At 41.9% G+C, this 17,700-nt stretch overlaps 1 protein-coding gene across 12 annotated transcripts in view; it reads left to right on the forward strand.

Moving 5' to 3' along the window:
• LOC110502431 (latent-transforming growth factor beta-binding protein 1) overlaps positions 1–17,700 on the forward strand; it is a 134,931-nt gene that overhangs the window by 90,550 nt on the left and 26,681 nt on the right. For 6 of the 12 annotated variants that reach the window (XM_036959791.2, XM_036959792.2, XM_036959796.2 and 3 more), the window contains 8 exons: positions 1,250–1,272; positions 2,227–2,338; positions 2,881–2,967; positions 9,399–9,524; positions 9,988–10,113; positions 12,039–12,164; positions 12,453–12,572; positions 15,464–15,586. In XM_036959791.2, the coding sequence (XP_036815686.2) occupies positions 1,250–1,272; positions 2,227–2,338; positions 2,881–2,967; positions 9,399–9,524; positions 9,988–10,113; positions 12,039–12,164; positions 12,453–12,572; positions 15,464–15,586 (843 nt within the window). The remainder of the gene's footprint in view (positions 1–1,249; positions 1,273–2,226; positions 2,339–2,880; positions 2,968–9,398; positions 9,525–9,987; positions 10,114–12,038; positions 12,165–12,452; positions 12,573–15,463; positions 15,587–17,700) is intronic. The other 6 variants (XM_036959793.2, XM_090216859.1, XM_090216862.1 and 3 more) reach the window with 1 other exon arrangement.

Genomic DNA, 17,700 nt, shown 5'->3' on the forward strand with positions numbered 1-17,700 from the left:
ACATCACACAATTCCCTCTATACCAGCTGAGTCAACATCACACAATTCCCTCTATACCAGCTGAGTCAACATCACACAGCAAGCACCAGTAGAAGAGCAGCCATCTTTACTAATGTACTCCAGAAAGACAGAGACAGAACATTGGGATGAGCTGGGCCTCAGTGTGACTCATAGATGGGAGTTGCTTGGTCTTTTAGAATTCAAGTAGTGCTCTGTGGAATTTGGCATCATAGACTGTAACACATGGGCCCTGGGGCCATGCTTTTGTCTTTTCACGATGCTGTCCTGTTTTGATATGTGGAATATCGTGTACCTTCAGTGCCAGCGCACTTTTTTCGTAATCCACCCTTCGACAAAAGGCAGCACATAAGTGAAACAAAAGACAGAACCGACTTGTATGCGTGAGTGTGTGGGGGTCTTTAAAAACATTGCTCACCCAGACACCAATTCAGTTCCACCCAGGATAGGATGATGAGGATTCACATGCTTTGGCTTGCCCTCACCACTCAAACCGCTGGATTCTGAGAGGAGAGATGGAGTTCCTCTCTTTTATTGTTCAGGACATGCTTGGCGGCTGGTGAGGGAGAGAGAAACTTGGCCAGCGGTAGAGTGCACAGACTTATGCAAACTTCAGCTAAACTTCTCTTGAGCACAGAGGATCCAATGCAGAGGACAGACTCAGACAAAAAATAAGAGGAGAAAGTCACTGCCCAAACCTGTGTTGATTAGTGTTTGCATGCCACAAGGCGCTATGAACCCTGTCGGAGGGAATTTATTTTACGCCTAATGTTATGCGTCATTCGTAACAATACCGTTGGTCTTTATGACCTCCGTAAAAATGCAAGAGGGTTGAGTTATGACATGGCATTTGGCCAGTGTTTAAAATAAGGTGTTAGTGGAACATCCTTGTTACTGATTAACATTTGTACGTGGCCATGAAAAATATCACATGTTGATGCGGTCATGAACAGCTAAAAGTACCTGTGAAGGTGACCATCTTATGGATTGCAAATCATTAATCCTCTCTGGCCCCAGCCGGGTTAATTGACGTATTCAAAAGCCTGACTATATTTAATGGGGAACTATAATGTGAATGTTGTCCTAAAAATACATATAAATTATGTACTTGCCTCTGACAAACCTTGGTAGTCAAGGGCAGGTATATCCAGCCTTGTGCTTTCAAACGGTCCCACTCTTTTTTTGAACTCATTCTTTCTTTGTGTTGTTTTTATTTTGTCTTCATGGCCAGTTGCCACAGATGCACCTGAGCAGGTAGGTTGGGTTTCTTCTGCAAAAAAACAACGGAACAGAAATAAGCTTTCTTGCATGCAACAAGAAGTATTCATCCTTCAGCCTCTATGGCAGCGACCTGCAGAAGCAGCCTGCAGCATCACCTCTGCATGAAGTCGGCATCACCACTGCATGACTTTGAGCCAATCAATGCTCCATGCTTTCAGCCTAAGCGCACTTAAAGCATTCACAGTGGAACGTCTATGTCAATGCCGTTCGCAGCTGGCAAGACTTTGCTCTTTGCGCTTTTGTCCAGCCTCATACTGTAAGGCTGCGTTTACTCAGGCAGCCCAATTCTGATCTTTTTCCACAAATTGGTCAGTTGACCAATCAGATCAGCTCTTTTGCCAATAATTGAGCAACTGATCAGAATCGGGCTGCATGTTTAAGTGCAGCCTTAGAGCCTCAAACACTGAACAGTCCTGAAACCTTTCTGTAATGGATTTAGTATTGTATTATGACTTTTGAATTAAATATAGAAGCTCTCTTTTACATGATCTGGTCTTGGTTCTTTCAGCGGTAAAGTAGACTCAGCTGCTTGAAACTCTTTAAAAGCACTTTGACAAGGGTGGAGTAAGTGAACACTGTTGCGCAGTACACTCTGAGAAACTCCAAATGTCTACAAAGCTGAAGTCAAGTTGGAGTCCACACAACTGACTTGGGCATTCTATAGACCCTGTCCACTCAATGACAACAAATGTTGCTCTTACTATCCGAAATCTTGCTCTTACAATCCTTTCAAGCACTTTCCTTCCTTCAGCTGCCATGCAAGCTGATTTGTAAATAGTTTACTGCCGAGCGGCCTATATGACGAGCTCACGCATGACAGCGATGCATGAGCGGCACTTGCTCACCGAAACCTCACACATGTCTATACGGATCAGTCCACTGACCCCGAGGTCCATATTGTGTTTGTCTTGTGTTTTGTCCTTCAAGGAGCTGGTTATTCTGGAGGCTACTAGTAGTAGGCCAGTAGTTGAGGTCGAGGCTGGCCAGCCACAGCTCTCTCCCGGTGTCTCTACCATGAGGATGGAGCCGGCCTACCCAGGTGTCTCATCCATTCCCTTCCCCTCTACTCTCTCTGCTGCTATTTCAGTCTCACTGGGCTGGTGCCCACCCTCACAGGGCAAAGTGTGGAAGTAATTTAATTATGATTTATGTTGTTTTGGCACTGTACTTTCGGTCAATTTGACCTGAAAGAATAGAAATGAAAATGGGTTGGTTTGAAAAATATATTATGTTCTTTCCCTTGTGACAGGTCTAATCGTCATAGTGGAAAGAGCACCTGCCATTTGTGATGGGTGTTCTCCAGGCTCTAGTATAGGATTATCTTCATTGAAATGCAAGGTTTCAATTGTTGTAAAAAGGGTTCAATATGTATCCAAGCTGGAAAAATCTTTTAACAACTGTCAGCTCAGCACGTGACGGTGAAGAGTGATTTATCTCTGTCCACTGGGATTGTTGATTTCTGCAGCGCTCCGTGTTACAGTTTCATGACAACAACTCAACATTGAAACACTCATTTTAAAGACCACGGAAAGTCTGACTGCGCTGTTCTCTCCCCTGGCTCTATCTGTCCTGGTCTCGCAGAGGTTGTGGAGAAAACGTCGCCCCCTGCTCCAGCCCTGATCCTCCCCTCCAACGCTGGCCAGGACATCGCCCCGACTCAGTCAGCAGGTAAGAGCCCACAGTGACATACAGTGACACGCAGTAACCCGGTGACATCTGGACACAGTTTAGTCGACTGGTCATTGTGCTGCTGGCCGGTTAGTAACTACTATCCCTGCTACAAACTCTATCTAAGCTATCCCAAGCTGATTGTGTAAAAATCATGAATGAATAGAGGCCCGCAGACTGGGAACATGGCACTTTCTGACTCTTCCGGACCTCCTCTCTTTGTCCTTGGGGTTCTACCCCGTTGTATTTCGGGCTTCTTCTATAATTAGGAATCCTGTGTTGCTGTTGAGGGGCCGTGGCAACATGAAGTCTCTCTCTCCACTTTCTAGATGGGAATAGTTTAACAATAGTCTAACAACATCCTCATAAAGGCTTCAACTCACTCCAATGAAAATGCAGAGCAACTTTTTCTCTCTCTCCTGACCCTTAGAGAAATGTATTTGGGTCCTGTATTGTTGTATTTGAGAGACTCCCATTTTAGATGTTGTTGCTGTGGTTATTTGAATCGGAAGGGAAAGGCCAGTGAGGCCAGAGATTTGTGCCATCGCTAGGCAACCACTTGTGTGAAACGCACCTGTTTTGATACCCAGGGCGAGGAAGAGGGGGGACTTCACAGAGCAGTAGAATAGAGATTAGTGTCGGCACGGAGACAAGTGTGGAGGGAAGGGAGTGGGACTATCTGGTTCCAGGCCCACAAAAAGCACCTGGACCAATCAGGGGACATCTGGGGTATTTGGGGTTATATTTGCTAGGCGGACATCCAAGCACCCAGACCGCTCTCATCTCAGCGTTTTACGTCCCGGTGTCCCGGAAAGGTGACACCATATTAAGAAGCCACAACAATTAAGCCACCTGATGACAGGTACTCGGTAAACTGTGATACATAATTGCGTCTCTCTTTTTTTTTTGTTGAAATCATTCTGTCATCCTTACTGTGATTAGACTCTGGCCTCTGTGCCTCAACGCTTCCTAATCATTCTCAACATGACGTTTCTTTCTAAAGTACATCCTCGACAGAACACAACAATCGTTTGATTGTAACATGGCGGAGATGCTCTTTGAGGTGAAAAAGCAACTACACTCGCTAATCATTCTGTAGCTCAATCAACCAATCAGTCAGTCAGTCAATCAAATGATTGTGCATTTTACAAATACATTTGTAACAAAGTGCTAAAATATAACTAACGCTTGACCGAACGGATGAGGGAAATCTCCTTAGGCGGGAAGAAACCTTGACAGGAAGCAGAGTCTAGAGCAGGAGCCCATCCTCCTCTGGTTGGCTGATGTCTTCCCTAAATCCTATATAAAACACAGCAGTAATTGAATGTAACTGTATTTCTGAGGAGATGCCGCTGTGGCATATTTGAGCAATAATACCTCGCCTATTGAAATGTGTACAGTAATACTTCAATTCTTTGTAATTCCACCATACTGGCCTGCTGAGCTTTGAAGAAGCCCAGCCATTAATAATCGCATACATCAGGGATGCGTAATGTATTGTTAATGTGATCTCGAAGCTTGCTGACATTTTGACGACCATTTCCTCAGCAACACTGTAATTCTTAAATACTATATTCATCGTCGATCACCACTAATTTAATACCCCTTTCATTTTCTCTTCTTCTCATCAAGTCCTGAAATGGCAAACCGCTCCGTCACTGTGATTGGACAGTTGTGCAGTTTCGGCTGATATGGCGGAGTCCTTAAGTCTCTGGAACTGTAGGTCCAGTGGCCCACTTCTGTAATATGTCTGCATATTGGTGCCTTTTGATGGGCATTAGACACTATGATTTACTCCATTCCATACTTTCCCACTGTGTTATGTCCCACAGCTGACCTCATGTCGAGACATGAGTAGACCGATTGATGCACCCAGTGAGTAGGTTTTGGGATTTTACCGATTATTTTAACAGGTAGTCCCATTGAGACCAAGATCTGTTTTGCATCTTACAATTACAAATTGGACATAGGAAATACACCAGAAAATACAAAATACAAAGAGAATACAAAAAATTCAATAAAGCACACTCGTGAAAAACAATCACACTCCACAGCAAAGAGGTCCCCAATCAACACTTTTAAATCAAATTGTATTTGTCACATGCACCGAATACAATAGGTGTAGATGTTACAGTGAAATGCTTACTTACAAGCCTACGGTTGAGTTAACGTGCGCTAATATGATTAGCATGTAAGTAACAAGAACATTTCCCAGGACGTAGACATATCTGATATGGGAAGAAAGCTTAAATTCTTGTTAATCTAACTGCACTGTCCAATTTACTGTAGCTGTTACAGTGAAATAATACTATGCTATTGTTTGAGGAGAGTGTACAGTTATGAACTTGAAAATGTATTAATGAACAAATTAGGCACATTTGGGCAGACTTGATGCAACATTTTGAACAGAAATACAATGTTTCATTGGATCTGTCTAAAACTTTGCACATGCAATGCTGCCAACTAGTGGCCAAAATCTAAATAGAGCCTAAAGTGGAATAATACATTGTGGCCTTTCTTTTGCATTTCAAAGATGATCTTTTACCAGATCTAATATGTGATATTCTCCTACATTAATTTCACATTTCCACAAACTTCAAAGTGTTTCCTTTCAAATGGTATCAAGAATATGCATGTCCTTGCTTCAGGTCCTGAGCTACAGGCAGTTAGATTTGGGTGTGTTATTTTCGGCGAAAATCTGGGAGGAAAAAGGGGCCGATCCTTAAGAGGAATGTATTTACTAAATAAACTTAAGTAAAACATTTATAAATACATAAATAAAATGTAAAAATAAGAACATTGAAAAATAACAAATCATTTAAGAGCAACAATAAAATAACAGTGAATGCAAATAGTCTGAAAGGCACCAATACATCCATTTGTAGGGAACTCTGAAGATTGTTCCATACTTGGGGTGCAAAGAAACTTAAAGCTAAAAGTCTGTAGCAACAGACGGAATTTCCATAGATATCCATCCCTGTGACCTGGTATGGTAACTCGTACTTCTATAGGTAAGTAAAGATGTAAGGTAATGAGGGAGTTTTTACAAAATGCAGTGTTTCGACCTACATGAGGTCAAAGAGGGCCATCCTAATTTCTGATAGAGCAAGTAGTGATGAGTGCAAAACCTATCACCCCGTTATAAAACGGAAAGTGCACTGTGGTGAACTACATCTAACGGCTTTAACCCTTTACACTTGTAGAAATTGGCCTATATGGATAGGGCTATAAAAAAGAAAGAAGGTCGCACACTCCCAAACATTTAATGGGTATAGTAACCAACATTTTGGAACGCAGTGCTGCCTTCAGGGTTACATTGTAACTGCTTGATACAGTTATGTAGACAAGCAGTGCAATTAGTGGAGCCAATGAACACAGTGAGGGGTGTGTCATAGTAATTAAGGTAAGGAGGGATGAAAAACAGTGAAACAGCATGGCAATACATGCGGACAATTATTTACATAATCTTATGTCAACATGATTAGATATAATGGAATACATTATGCTAATATCAACAATCATTATTCTTACATTTAATTTACTTTCATCTTTGTTTCATTACTTAATTTCATATCTTGTTGTGGTTCAAACATAATGCATAATGAGCATCATCACCATGGGAAACATGACATGCAGTATAAGCTAAGAAACTGTGGCCCCAAAAAAAAATCATTGGGTTGAAATGGCCTGAGGTCAAATTCAATAATCAGACCACTAGGAGTCCGTGTTTTTAGATAGGAGATCCATTAGGCCTCCCTCTGTAGTAGTAGGGTCCCGATCTTTGGCGGTCGGTGCCATTTAAGAGGAGGGAGTACGAATATTTTTTTAATGAGCATGGCCTTATTTCTATTACAGCATATTGGATGACTGTCATTCATATTCCATTCACCCAGTTCAATGTAACAGTGAGAGGTTTAGGCAACTACATGATACTCAAATTTTCCCTACACCCATCATGAGGTTGCTACAACCTCGCCTATGAATGACAGTTTACAATGTAGGTGCGTCGAAAGACAAATTTGAGGTGACAGACAGTGATATTCAATACTGCCTTGCACATTATCGCCTGCATCTAGCTGATATAGAGTGTAATCATTAGTCCAACAGTTGCCAACAAGAGTTTCTGTTGGACAAATTCAGGTATGTTTATCCCCGTTTTGTCACGTTTGCGAAACATTTTTTCTGCGAAATAAATACACCCCTGATCACGCTTAGACACGGTTCACTTTCATAGCAGCCACGTTGTATTATTTCTTGCATCCATGAGCTCTCCTCCTTTCACCTCTTCCCTTCGCGTGTGGACTTCAATGCACAACCCATCAGCTGTATGTGACCAAGCAGAAAAACCTTTCCAAGCCAAACCGCTACACACAGCCTACATCATTGTCACCATATTAGCTAAAGTAACGTCATAGTCAGCATAGCTAATAGAACTAACACGTTAGTAAACCCGCTACAATCATGCAGTAACCGTTACAGTGTACAGTCAGTAAGCAGTTACACCAGCGGGCCCCGGTGGCAATAAATTAGTCAAACCAAAAGTTTACCTCGACTTGGAAGAGTTCCAGTGTTGTGCTGGAAAGTCATAGCCAGCTAGCTAACATAGCATCCCTCTGTTTCAGCAGTGTGTTTCAGTAGGCTAGACTAGATGGCCACATTTACATCTCTCCCTCTCTCTTCCTTTTTTCTCTCTTGCTTCTTCATTTTGGAAGAAATTAATTTGTTAAAAACTGTTGAACTACTGTCTTTCTCTCTCTTTGAGTCAACTACTCATCACATTTTATGCACTGCAGTGCTGGCTAGCTGTAGCTTATGCTTTCAGTACCAGATTAATTATCTGATCCTTTGATTGGGTGGACAACATGTCAGAGAGCTCTGAGCTCTGATAGGTTGGAGGATGTCCTTTGGGAGTTGTCATAATAACTGTGTAAGTCTATGGAATGGGGTGAGAACCAAGAGCCTCCTAGGCTTTGTATTGAAGTTATTGTACCCAGAGGCGAACGGAAGCTAGCTGTCCTCCGGCTACACCATGGTGCTACCCTACAGAGTGCTGTTGCTGCTACTATAGACCTTATTTGCAAAATAGTTTTAATCAATTATTTGGTAACGTGATTATATTTAGTATAGTTTCATCTAAAAAGGATATGTTTTTACAATGTTTTACTATTTTTATTTTTATGAATGTAACTGAGGAGGATGGTCCTCCCTTTCCTCCTCTGAGTAGCCTGCAACTGGTCTCGATGTTAACTCTCCTTGAGAGAGTAACATGCACGATACCTGTGTATTTGAGTGAGGAGATAGGATGTTTAGCTTCAACAAAGTGAGCTGCTACTGTGCAGTCGGTATTCTTACACCTGATTGAGCTGCGGTGTTTAGCTATACATTGTTTTAACCAAGTTTAAGAGAGTACAAGAATGTCAGGGTTAGTATCTTGGACCCAAATGCTTAATGCCTAACATATACTGTACATTTTTGAGTGAATAATCTGCACATTTTAAAAAATATATTTATATACTTTTTAGCTAGTAGTTCTGAAAGTAGCGCTCACGAGCCAAAAGTGGTACACACAAATTGCCACGTGTCACGTGCAGATATGTGCACCACATCATTGCGCTCTCTCATTCTGATGTGTGTGCATCTTGCTAGCTGTCACTCAAATGGGGAGGGGCTGAAGCTCATTGGCTGGAACTCGAATTGCTAGGGAGCTGGCCCACGTGGGGGAAAATGTAGGGGAAATGGCGCCACTCAACTTCCTGGAAACAGTTGCTATCAAACTAGGAATTTTGCGGCTAATTGAGGTAAGACAGTAATTATGCTCATAGATTATACATGTATGAACTAAACATTGACATGAACCTAACATTGACACATCCAGCCCAAAGCGTGAGGTTTAAAAAATGCAAAGTTCCGGAGCATGTCTTTAAGTTCGCCAGCTCAATAACCTTATGAGATTTAAAGTTAGAGGGGGTTTCCAAGCTAATAAGCATTGGCTTATCAGCAGTTGTTGGTTGGGCGTGCTGAATCCTTGCCAATATTTGTCATACAGAAACACATTTGCAGCCATGAATGGGAAGTTGATGAGAATATCGGCTAGGGAGAGGAAAGGCCATTTGCAGGAATGGAATAGATTTGTTTATGCTGCGCATATAGATACAGTATTTATGTATTTAGTATTTGAAGAGTAGCATGAGGTTTCCTCTATGATTGTGTTCAGCAAGCATACTCAAAATCCTGCTATTTGGGTCTCTCTCTCTCGTTCTCTCTCTCTTTCTGTCTCTTTCTCTCTGTCTCTCTCTTTCTCTCTACTCTTTCTGTCTCTTTCTCTCTGTCTGTCTCTCTCTTTCTCTCTCTCTCTTTCTCTCTACTCTTTCTGTCTCTTTCTCTCTCTTTCTGTCTCTTTCTCTCGCTCTCTGTCTCTCGCTCTCGGCCAGAGGTGGATGAGTGCCAGGTCAACCCTCACATCTGTGGCCAGGGGATCTGCTACAACACTGTGGAGGGTTATACCTGCATCTGTAGAGAGGGCTACCAGATGGATGAGACACACACCACCTGTGTCGGTAAGAAACAAGACGTCAAAGGTCACGTCCATTTATCAGACCAATGCGAACGGAGTCTTTTTGTCATTTGGTCTGATTGGATTAGGTTTTCACTCTTCACATTTGCCCCAGAACATATATTAATTGAATTACATCAGTAAATGAGAATATTTTGTTATTTTATTTAACCTTTATCTAACTAGGCAAGTCAGTTAAGAACAAATTCTTATTTACAATGACTGCCTACAATGACGGCCTTTTCTGAATATACTTGTGATATATAATGATTTAACTAGCCTTTCAGCATTTTGGAGTTATGTGTGAATGTTGTAGAATAATAATTTAGTTACCGCTCTGGTGCAGTGGTGGTTTGAAATAAACACTATCTATACTCATAATACTTTAATCCACTTACATTAGTATGTCAGTATGTCTCTTAGCAAGTTGACCCATGTTCCATCCCATGACTCCTGCCTTGCTACAGATGTTGATGAATGCCTGGAGTCTGCATCACTGTGCTCCAACGGCCGCTGCAGGAACACTCCCGGCAGCTTCCTGTGTGTGTGCCAACCAGGCTTCATGACAGATGAGGAGGGAACCAGTTGCATTGGTAAAGTCATTTCACACACATACCACCACACTCCCTGAGATTCAATACGTGTTGTGCACCGCAGCAGCACACATTTGGATAGCCGTTTGGGTGTTTTCATTTTTGTTGAAACCCCTAGTTATTTCCCCAGTTGTCTCCAGTATAGTTCCCCATTGGCATTGTCCCCCCTCCCTGGAGATAGGGGCTGCATTTTAGGAGATGACCACAGTGTGGCCCATTAGCGACGTCCTCCCCATCCTCCTCCCCATCCCGGGATATAAATACTGTGAACACTGTCATTAGGTGGTTTCTGGTGTTTCTACACAGATTTTCTCTTCCACAAAATGACAGAAAATGAGGTTTGCGGAGGCATAAAGCCAATGATTATTTCCCCGTAACTGTACTGTACTGTAACAGTCAAACATCTGAAAAGGAAATATGAGGATATAATTTATCACCGTTTGCCAGGGATTTCTATGTGGATATGAGTACTTGATCTATTATTAATATTAAGAAGAGTGCAAAAACAGGCAACTTGGAGGACAACAGCCCTAAATCTTCAATAAGACAGATGGAACATTGAGTGACTGGTTATACTTGAATCCAATGATGAAAACGAAACTATACTGGAGAAAAATATAAACACAACATGCAGTGTGTTGGTCCCATGTTTCATGAGTTGAAATAAAAAATCCCTGAAATGTTTCAGACACAAATAGCTTATTTCTCTAAAATGTTGTGTTCAAATTGGTTTATATCCCTGTTAGTGAGCATTTCTCCTTTGCCAATATAATCTATCCACCTGACAGGTGTGGCATATCAAGAAGTTGATTAAACAGCATATTTCTGTCTGTAATAAAGCCCTTTTGTGGGAAAAACTCATTCTGATTGGCTGGGCCTGGCTCCCCAGTGGGTGGGCCTGGCTGCCAAGTGGGTAGTGGGTGCCCACCCACCACTCACCATGTTGCACTCCTGCCCAGTCATGTGAAATCCATAGATTAGGGCCTAATGAATATATATTTCAATTGACTGAATTCCTTATATGAATTGTAACATCTTTGAAATTGTTGCATGTTGCGTTTATATTTTTTTTCAGTTTAAAAATACTTTGAAAACACTTACTTAACCAGAGGCAACACTACATGACGAGTTAAAACCGAAATAAAGTTTTCCACTCCATGTCCAGTCTGTTTCTTGCCTGTCCTCATTTTGCTGAGTCATGCATTTACACTCTCTACTTCAAGGTGGGGGGGGGTGTTTGGCTACTAACGAGGGGAGTGGTATCCTGGATACCACTCCCCTCCAATTAGAGTCCCTGTTTCCTTCCTTGTTGGTTCTGTCTTTTGTAATGTCCCACAGGAAGTCCCGCCCAGGGCCCTCAGAGGAAGTTTATGTCACCTTAAGCTGGCTTTGGTCCATTTTAGGGGGCTGGGAGGGCATGAAGCAGAGAAAGTCCTGGCATGAATCAGCAATGTCCATGATATTCAGTTAAAGTCAAGGAAAGAGCGTCATGAGTCACTCTTCTAGCTATCTGTAATGCCAGACTGTCCAAATCGTTTAGATCGATGGATATCACATTCAGACTGGGGTACATAGAGATCTGGCACAGATCTACGGACAGACCAGGGGATTCCATCACTTTAGCCTGAACTTCCGCTGCCCTTGTTGATATTGGACGGAGTAATGTCTGACATGTTTGTAAAACAAAAGTGACACAGCACTAAAATGATGTGTACCCCATCACATTTCTCCAGGGTTTTGGGGATTATGCTTATGTTCTTAATGGGTTTGGGTGAGTACCAAGAAAGGGTTGATTATTCTTGAAAGATTGAGTATCTTTGTTGGAGCCAGTTACTATCCTCAAATATCTCCTTCTCGCTCCCACCCCCGTCTTTCCCTCCATCCCTCTCTCTCCCCTCCTCTTCCTCTCTGTATCCCTCGCTCAGATTTAAACGAGTGTCTGAACTCCCACGCTTGTCCTGAGGATGGCTTTTGTGTCAACAATGTGGGTTCCTACATCTGTCGGCACTGTGACAGCGGCTTCAGGATGAGCCCAACAGGCCAGTGTGAAGGTACAAGAAGCGCCCTTCAACGATTTGGGTTCTATTTGGAGAGCTTTAGGGGCAAGAGAATTAGAGGGGGGTTCATGGTAAGACAATGCCATGGTTGTTTCTGACATATTAACAACATTATATGCATATTGCCGACTTACACATCACCCACACTTAAATCCTTGGCCTTTTGTGGTGTTGATTCAGTGCTTGCCTCTCTCCTCGCCTCTCTCTTTCTTTCCCCCCACCTCTACTTTCTCTCACTCTCTCTCTTCTCTTTCTCTCTCTCTCTCTCTCTCTCTCGAACAGATATAGATGAGTGTCTGGACATGGGTGTGTGTCCATCCGGCATGTGCGTCAACTTGCTGGGCTCTTATGAGTGTGATTCGTGTCCAGAGGGCTTCCAGGGCCAGGGAGGACAGTGTGTCGGTATGTGACTGCACATTCTCTCTCTCACACAAATAATCAGGAGCATCCAAATTACTGGAGTGGCTTGGCTCTGAATTGAAATTCTATACTGCCTGGGGGGGGGGGGACAAAGCTGTTAGGTGTGTGCTTTGTCCTGGGGCATTGGCTCGTCCCCCACTCCATCTCTCTTACACTCCGCCTTTACTACGAAGTCCAAGAGTTTCCTCAGAACCCCTGAGCCACAGTGCTGGTTCACTGCTTTTCTGTCTTCTCAAAGCCCTCACACAGACTGAAAGCAGGGGAATTGGGACACAGACTGTATTTCCAACAGGGTATATATCGAGAGGATATCACTATTTAGAATTTCTAATACTACCCTGCACTGACAGTTCTAAGTGTTTACCCTGCTGTTGGTCATATACAGAATACAGTGCTGTAGCTAGGGCTGTTACGGTGACATATTACTGCCACACCGGCGGTCACGAGTCATGATGGCAGTCAAATTCCATGTTCCACCGTTTACGGTAATTAGACATCTCCAAGCTCTGATGCTGCCGATGGTCATTAGTAGCCTACCAAACTTACTAACTGCCTGGTACTCTGCACTCCATTGTCCCTCTAATCACTCTGACATCAATGCAAATGTAATAGAAAATCTAATCAAACACTTCATGAGAGCCCATGAGCTCATGTTGTGCAATATTTCTATAGGCTATGCAATTGCGTGAGAAAACAGAGTGATGGCCTCTATTAAAAAGAGGAGGATCCAATCAGCTTTCTATATGCTAGGCCTACTATATTTATTTCTCAACCTTCCGAATATTAAGCACGTTGCTTCTTTTTAAAACAGGAGTAAAGCCTACCTGGCTGATATATAAATGAACCACAGGGAAAGCTTCCTTCATTCACTATTAAAATGCAGCGATTAAATGTATTTTTTTCCCGCTGCCCCTGTTTCGAGACAGGTGCATGATAATGGTCCATTCCAAATCAAAACATTATTTCCCGCATATATGATTTAGTGTATGTAAAGACATGATTAAATCAAGAAGCATTGCTGCGCTTATAATGTTAAGAAATAGCCTAATAGTTTATCAACATTTTAAGCTAAATGTTCTCATCTGTTGCTTCAGGCTCAAAGCATAAAAACAGTTTTTTTTATGCTAGTGGTTGTATTAATTTGGGATCTATCGCATCCCACAACTGTCCTGTACTATGTTTGAAGGGAATTATAATTATCATATTCAGGTCAAGGGCATAGCACCACTGGGCATAGCACCACTGGTCGGGAAATTCAAGGCATTATCAAGTGCTTGTCAAATTGTGAATGAGAGACTGATGAAGTGTGTACAGTTTGCGCAAAAAAACTAAGCAGAGCTCAAACCTTTCATACAACTTTAAAAAACAAATTGTCCTTAGAGTCGCATCATACAGCCTTGGAATGTATTAAAAATCAAAACATATAGCTCTACATTTGTTACATAAATAACTCTAAATTAATCATATAATAGTACCTGTTTCTTTGTTAACTGCTCAACACAGAATAGCCGCATGTGCATGTGCGCACTCCCTCAAATTGTTTGGAGAAAATATATTTTGTATAAAAAAATGCTACGGAATTCTAAGCAATATTGTCTGCTAAATGAACTAGTGTAGCCCACAGCCATATGGCATAGTCAGATCAGGGCCTAACATAAGGACAACGCAGAGTCTGTTATTCTGTTCTTCTGAAATAGACTACATTTTCTTCATATCATGCTTCTTTAGACCTGTCTAAAATAAATAATGGATTTATTGTGAAGGTGTAGGCTAAATTACATGTATTTATTTTTAAAATGTAGATGTTCCAAAGGTCTGCATCAGTGGCTTGTAGGCTATGCTTGGAAGACAGGAGATGCTAAATGTGTTTAAGTTCATTAACAGTCAATTACTGTGAGACTGGCAGTTACTTGCTTGACAATCACCGGCTGACAAAATGTCATGACCGCCACAGCCCTAGCTGTAGCCACCTTCTGAAACGCACTAGCTAGATTTGGAATGCAGAGTAGGTCGCTGGGTACAGTCTGTATTGTCAGTGAGGTACATGATGCCTCACATCAGCTTTAATCCTAGCTCCAGGACATCATGTGAGCTGCCTGGGAGATGAGTGAATTTCCTACACTTTATAGACAGTATTCCACAGCCGTATTATTTAACCATGAGTTTCAAGGAATAATCTAATCTCATTCCTAAACCGTTTCTGTTTAATGGACAAAGAACACCTCAGGAAACAAATGTAGTATTTCTGTTTACGCTCAGTACAGTATAAGTCCCACAAATCAACCAATTAAAAAGCCACCATATGGACCCACATTTTCCTGGAAGTCGACCGGTTTCTGTTGAAACCATAGGTGCATCACTCAGCCCTTCCAGAGAGTACGTGTTGCATGTGGTGGATGGTTGACTGTGAGGTTGTGAGCAGTATTCACACAGTGTCCTGACCCAGCCCAGCCACAGTGGGTAGGCAGGGTGCAGGTTGGGACAGGAAATCATTAGGCCATGTGACACATAGGGAGACCTCTAGAGTCTCATTTAAGGTAGTGGTGCTGGTTTAGGTCCTTAGCTAGGTCATGCCAACTTTCAATGGGTCTGTTTCGTGTGGTTGTATCTTATCCAAGACAATGAGGGTTGTTTACACACATTATAATGCAGTTCCAGGTGCATTACCTTAAGCCAAGTGAAGGTTGGCCCAGACATTGGTTTTGAGATCCATTAAACACACTGTGAAGCATGAAAAAATAACATTGTGCTGGAGTTTGGTTTTCTAATATCATATCCAACATGGCAGCATGTTTAGACATTTGAGATATTAAACACATTGTAAAAATCTTTGACTACAATTCTTTCCCTCCTGTTTTCTTGACTCTGCCCAGATGTAGATGAATGCCTGCACCAGTCAACTTGTGCCAATGGGAAGTGCTCCAACTTTGAGGGATATTTTGTCTGCTCGTGTAACGATGGATTCACGCTCAGCCTAGATGGACAATCATGTGAAGGTAACACCCTAATTCTAGTGCTTTATGGTGTTATGGGACTTTCAAGTGACAACTCAAAACTAGCTCTACCAAGTCCCTGAATGATCTAGAAGACTGGATTCCATTATTACTGGATGATATCATAGTTTAGAGAGAATCACCATTTTGTCCAAACTGAATTAGCCACTGGTTAGAATCTTCCAGAAAACCCATAAATGTAAACAGCATAATAGCGGCAAAGAGCGAATGCCGTAAAAGTAAGCACATATTACCTCATAATCACTTATTTGTTTGGGCACTGTTTGTATATGTGACATAATGAATGACTCTGCCTGTGTAAGACAGTCAGTTTAGCACAGCGAAGCACTTTTCCCAAACTTTTCCCACAGTGTCTTTAATGCCAGTCACAAGGCGCCTTGCTTAAGATGGAGACCTTGTAGTGCAGGTTTATAAATCATTCAGAATTGGCCTGGCAGCGCTCGACCTTTTCAGCGGACCGTTGTGCCCACAGTGAAGCTATTGGGCCCTGCTAAATAAATGATGGAATTTCAGTAATCACCCTGGGCTGTTTGGGGTAATGAAAGTATATGAAACCCTTAAGAGTTGCGGTATATCAATATCTCGTCATCTTTCTCCCAATACGCCGCATCAATATCTCTCTCTGTTTCCCTGGCCCACCTCTTGCACCTGAAATGAGAATAATCTTTTCCCTGCTACCTTGCTCTTGGAGTCTGTGTATCAAAGTGTGAGGCGATTCAACCCCAGGAAAACTTGAAAATAGAATATATGTTCAGGAAATGTTTTATTTACATGCTTTTACATTTGTAGCACAAACCATTTTTTTGAAAATCATGAGGAAAGTGGCCATTTTAGGCCCTTTTTAGACCTAGACATGCCTCCTGTAAAACACTACGATCTGTGAACATTACATGATACAGACGACATCTTGGTCATTATACTCTTATAGTGTGCAAATATGGAGGATGTCTAGATTCTGAGCCCACTAGCTTGTAGAGTATATTGTTTAAAACAATATGTATACAAATTAGCACAATAAAAATGGGTACTTTGAGATATTCCTGTCAATATGTTTCATTTTTGATAAATGAATGTGAAAAATACTCCCTATTTGAGAGCACACCCTAAGAAGTATGATGAAACCAAGATGGTGTCTGTATTATGTACGGTTCATGGATCATAGGGTCTTAGAAGAGACACGTATAGGTCTAAAACGAGCGGACAATTGCCACTTTCATCAGGATTTTCAAAAATGTTTTTGATATTGTTTGCATCCATAACATCCTTCCTCCCTATTATTTCTTAAGTTAATAGATTCTCTATGGTGTGGACAGCACTAGCATTCAAGATGCGGTAGAAAGGCCAACATCATTGACAATTCCTTGAACACAGCTTTCGCATTTAATTCACATTATTTCAAGTATTATTATTCCAAAAATGGTATGTTATGCCTCTTTTCAGCCTCAAATGGGAACGGGCCGTGTTTGATGTTATTGACTTTTAGTGACGCACCTCAGAATCCTCAATGTAGCATCTGAACTAGAGGTCGACCGATTAATCGGAATGGCCGATTAGTTAGGGCCGATTTCAAGTTTTCATAACAATCGGAAATCTTTTTGACCGATGTAAAATGGCTAGCTAGTTAGCGGGGTGTGCGCTAATAGCGTTTCAAACGTCACTCGCTCTGAGACTTGGAGTGGTTGTTCCCCTTGCTCTGCATGGGTAACGCTGCTTCGAGGGTGGCTGTTGTCGTTGTGTTCCTGGTTCGAGCCCAGGGAGGAGCGAGGAGAGGGACAGAAGCTATACTGTTACACTGGCAATACTAAAGTGCCTATAAGAACATCCAATAGTCAAAGGTATATGAAATACAAGTGGTAGAGAGAGAAATGTCCTATAATTCCTATAATAACTACAACCTAAAACTTCTTACCTGGGAATATTGAAGACTCATGTTAAAAGGAACCACCAGCTTTCATATGTTCTCATGTTCTGAGCAAGGAACTTAAACGTTAGCTTTCTTACATGGCACATATTGTACTTTTACTTTCTTCTCTAACGCTTTGTTTTTGCATTATTTAAACCAAATTGAACATGTTTCATTATTTATTTGAGGCTAA

Source organism: Oncorhynchus mykiss, chromosome 23, assembly GCF_057628025.1.
Source record: "Oncorhynchus mykiss isolate SJ-2025 chromosome 23, ASM5762802v1, whole genome shotgun sequence".
NCBI lineage: Eukaryota > Metazoa > Chordata > Actinopteri > Salmoniformes > Salmonidae > Oncorhynchus > Oncorhynchus mykiss.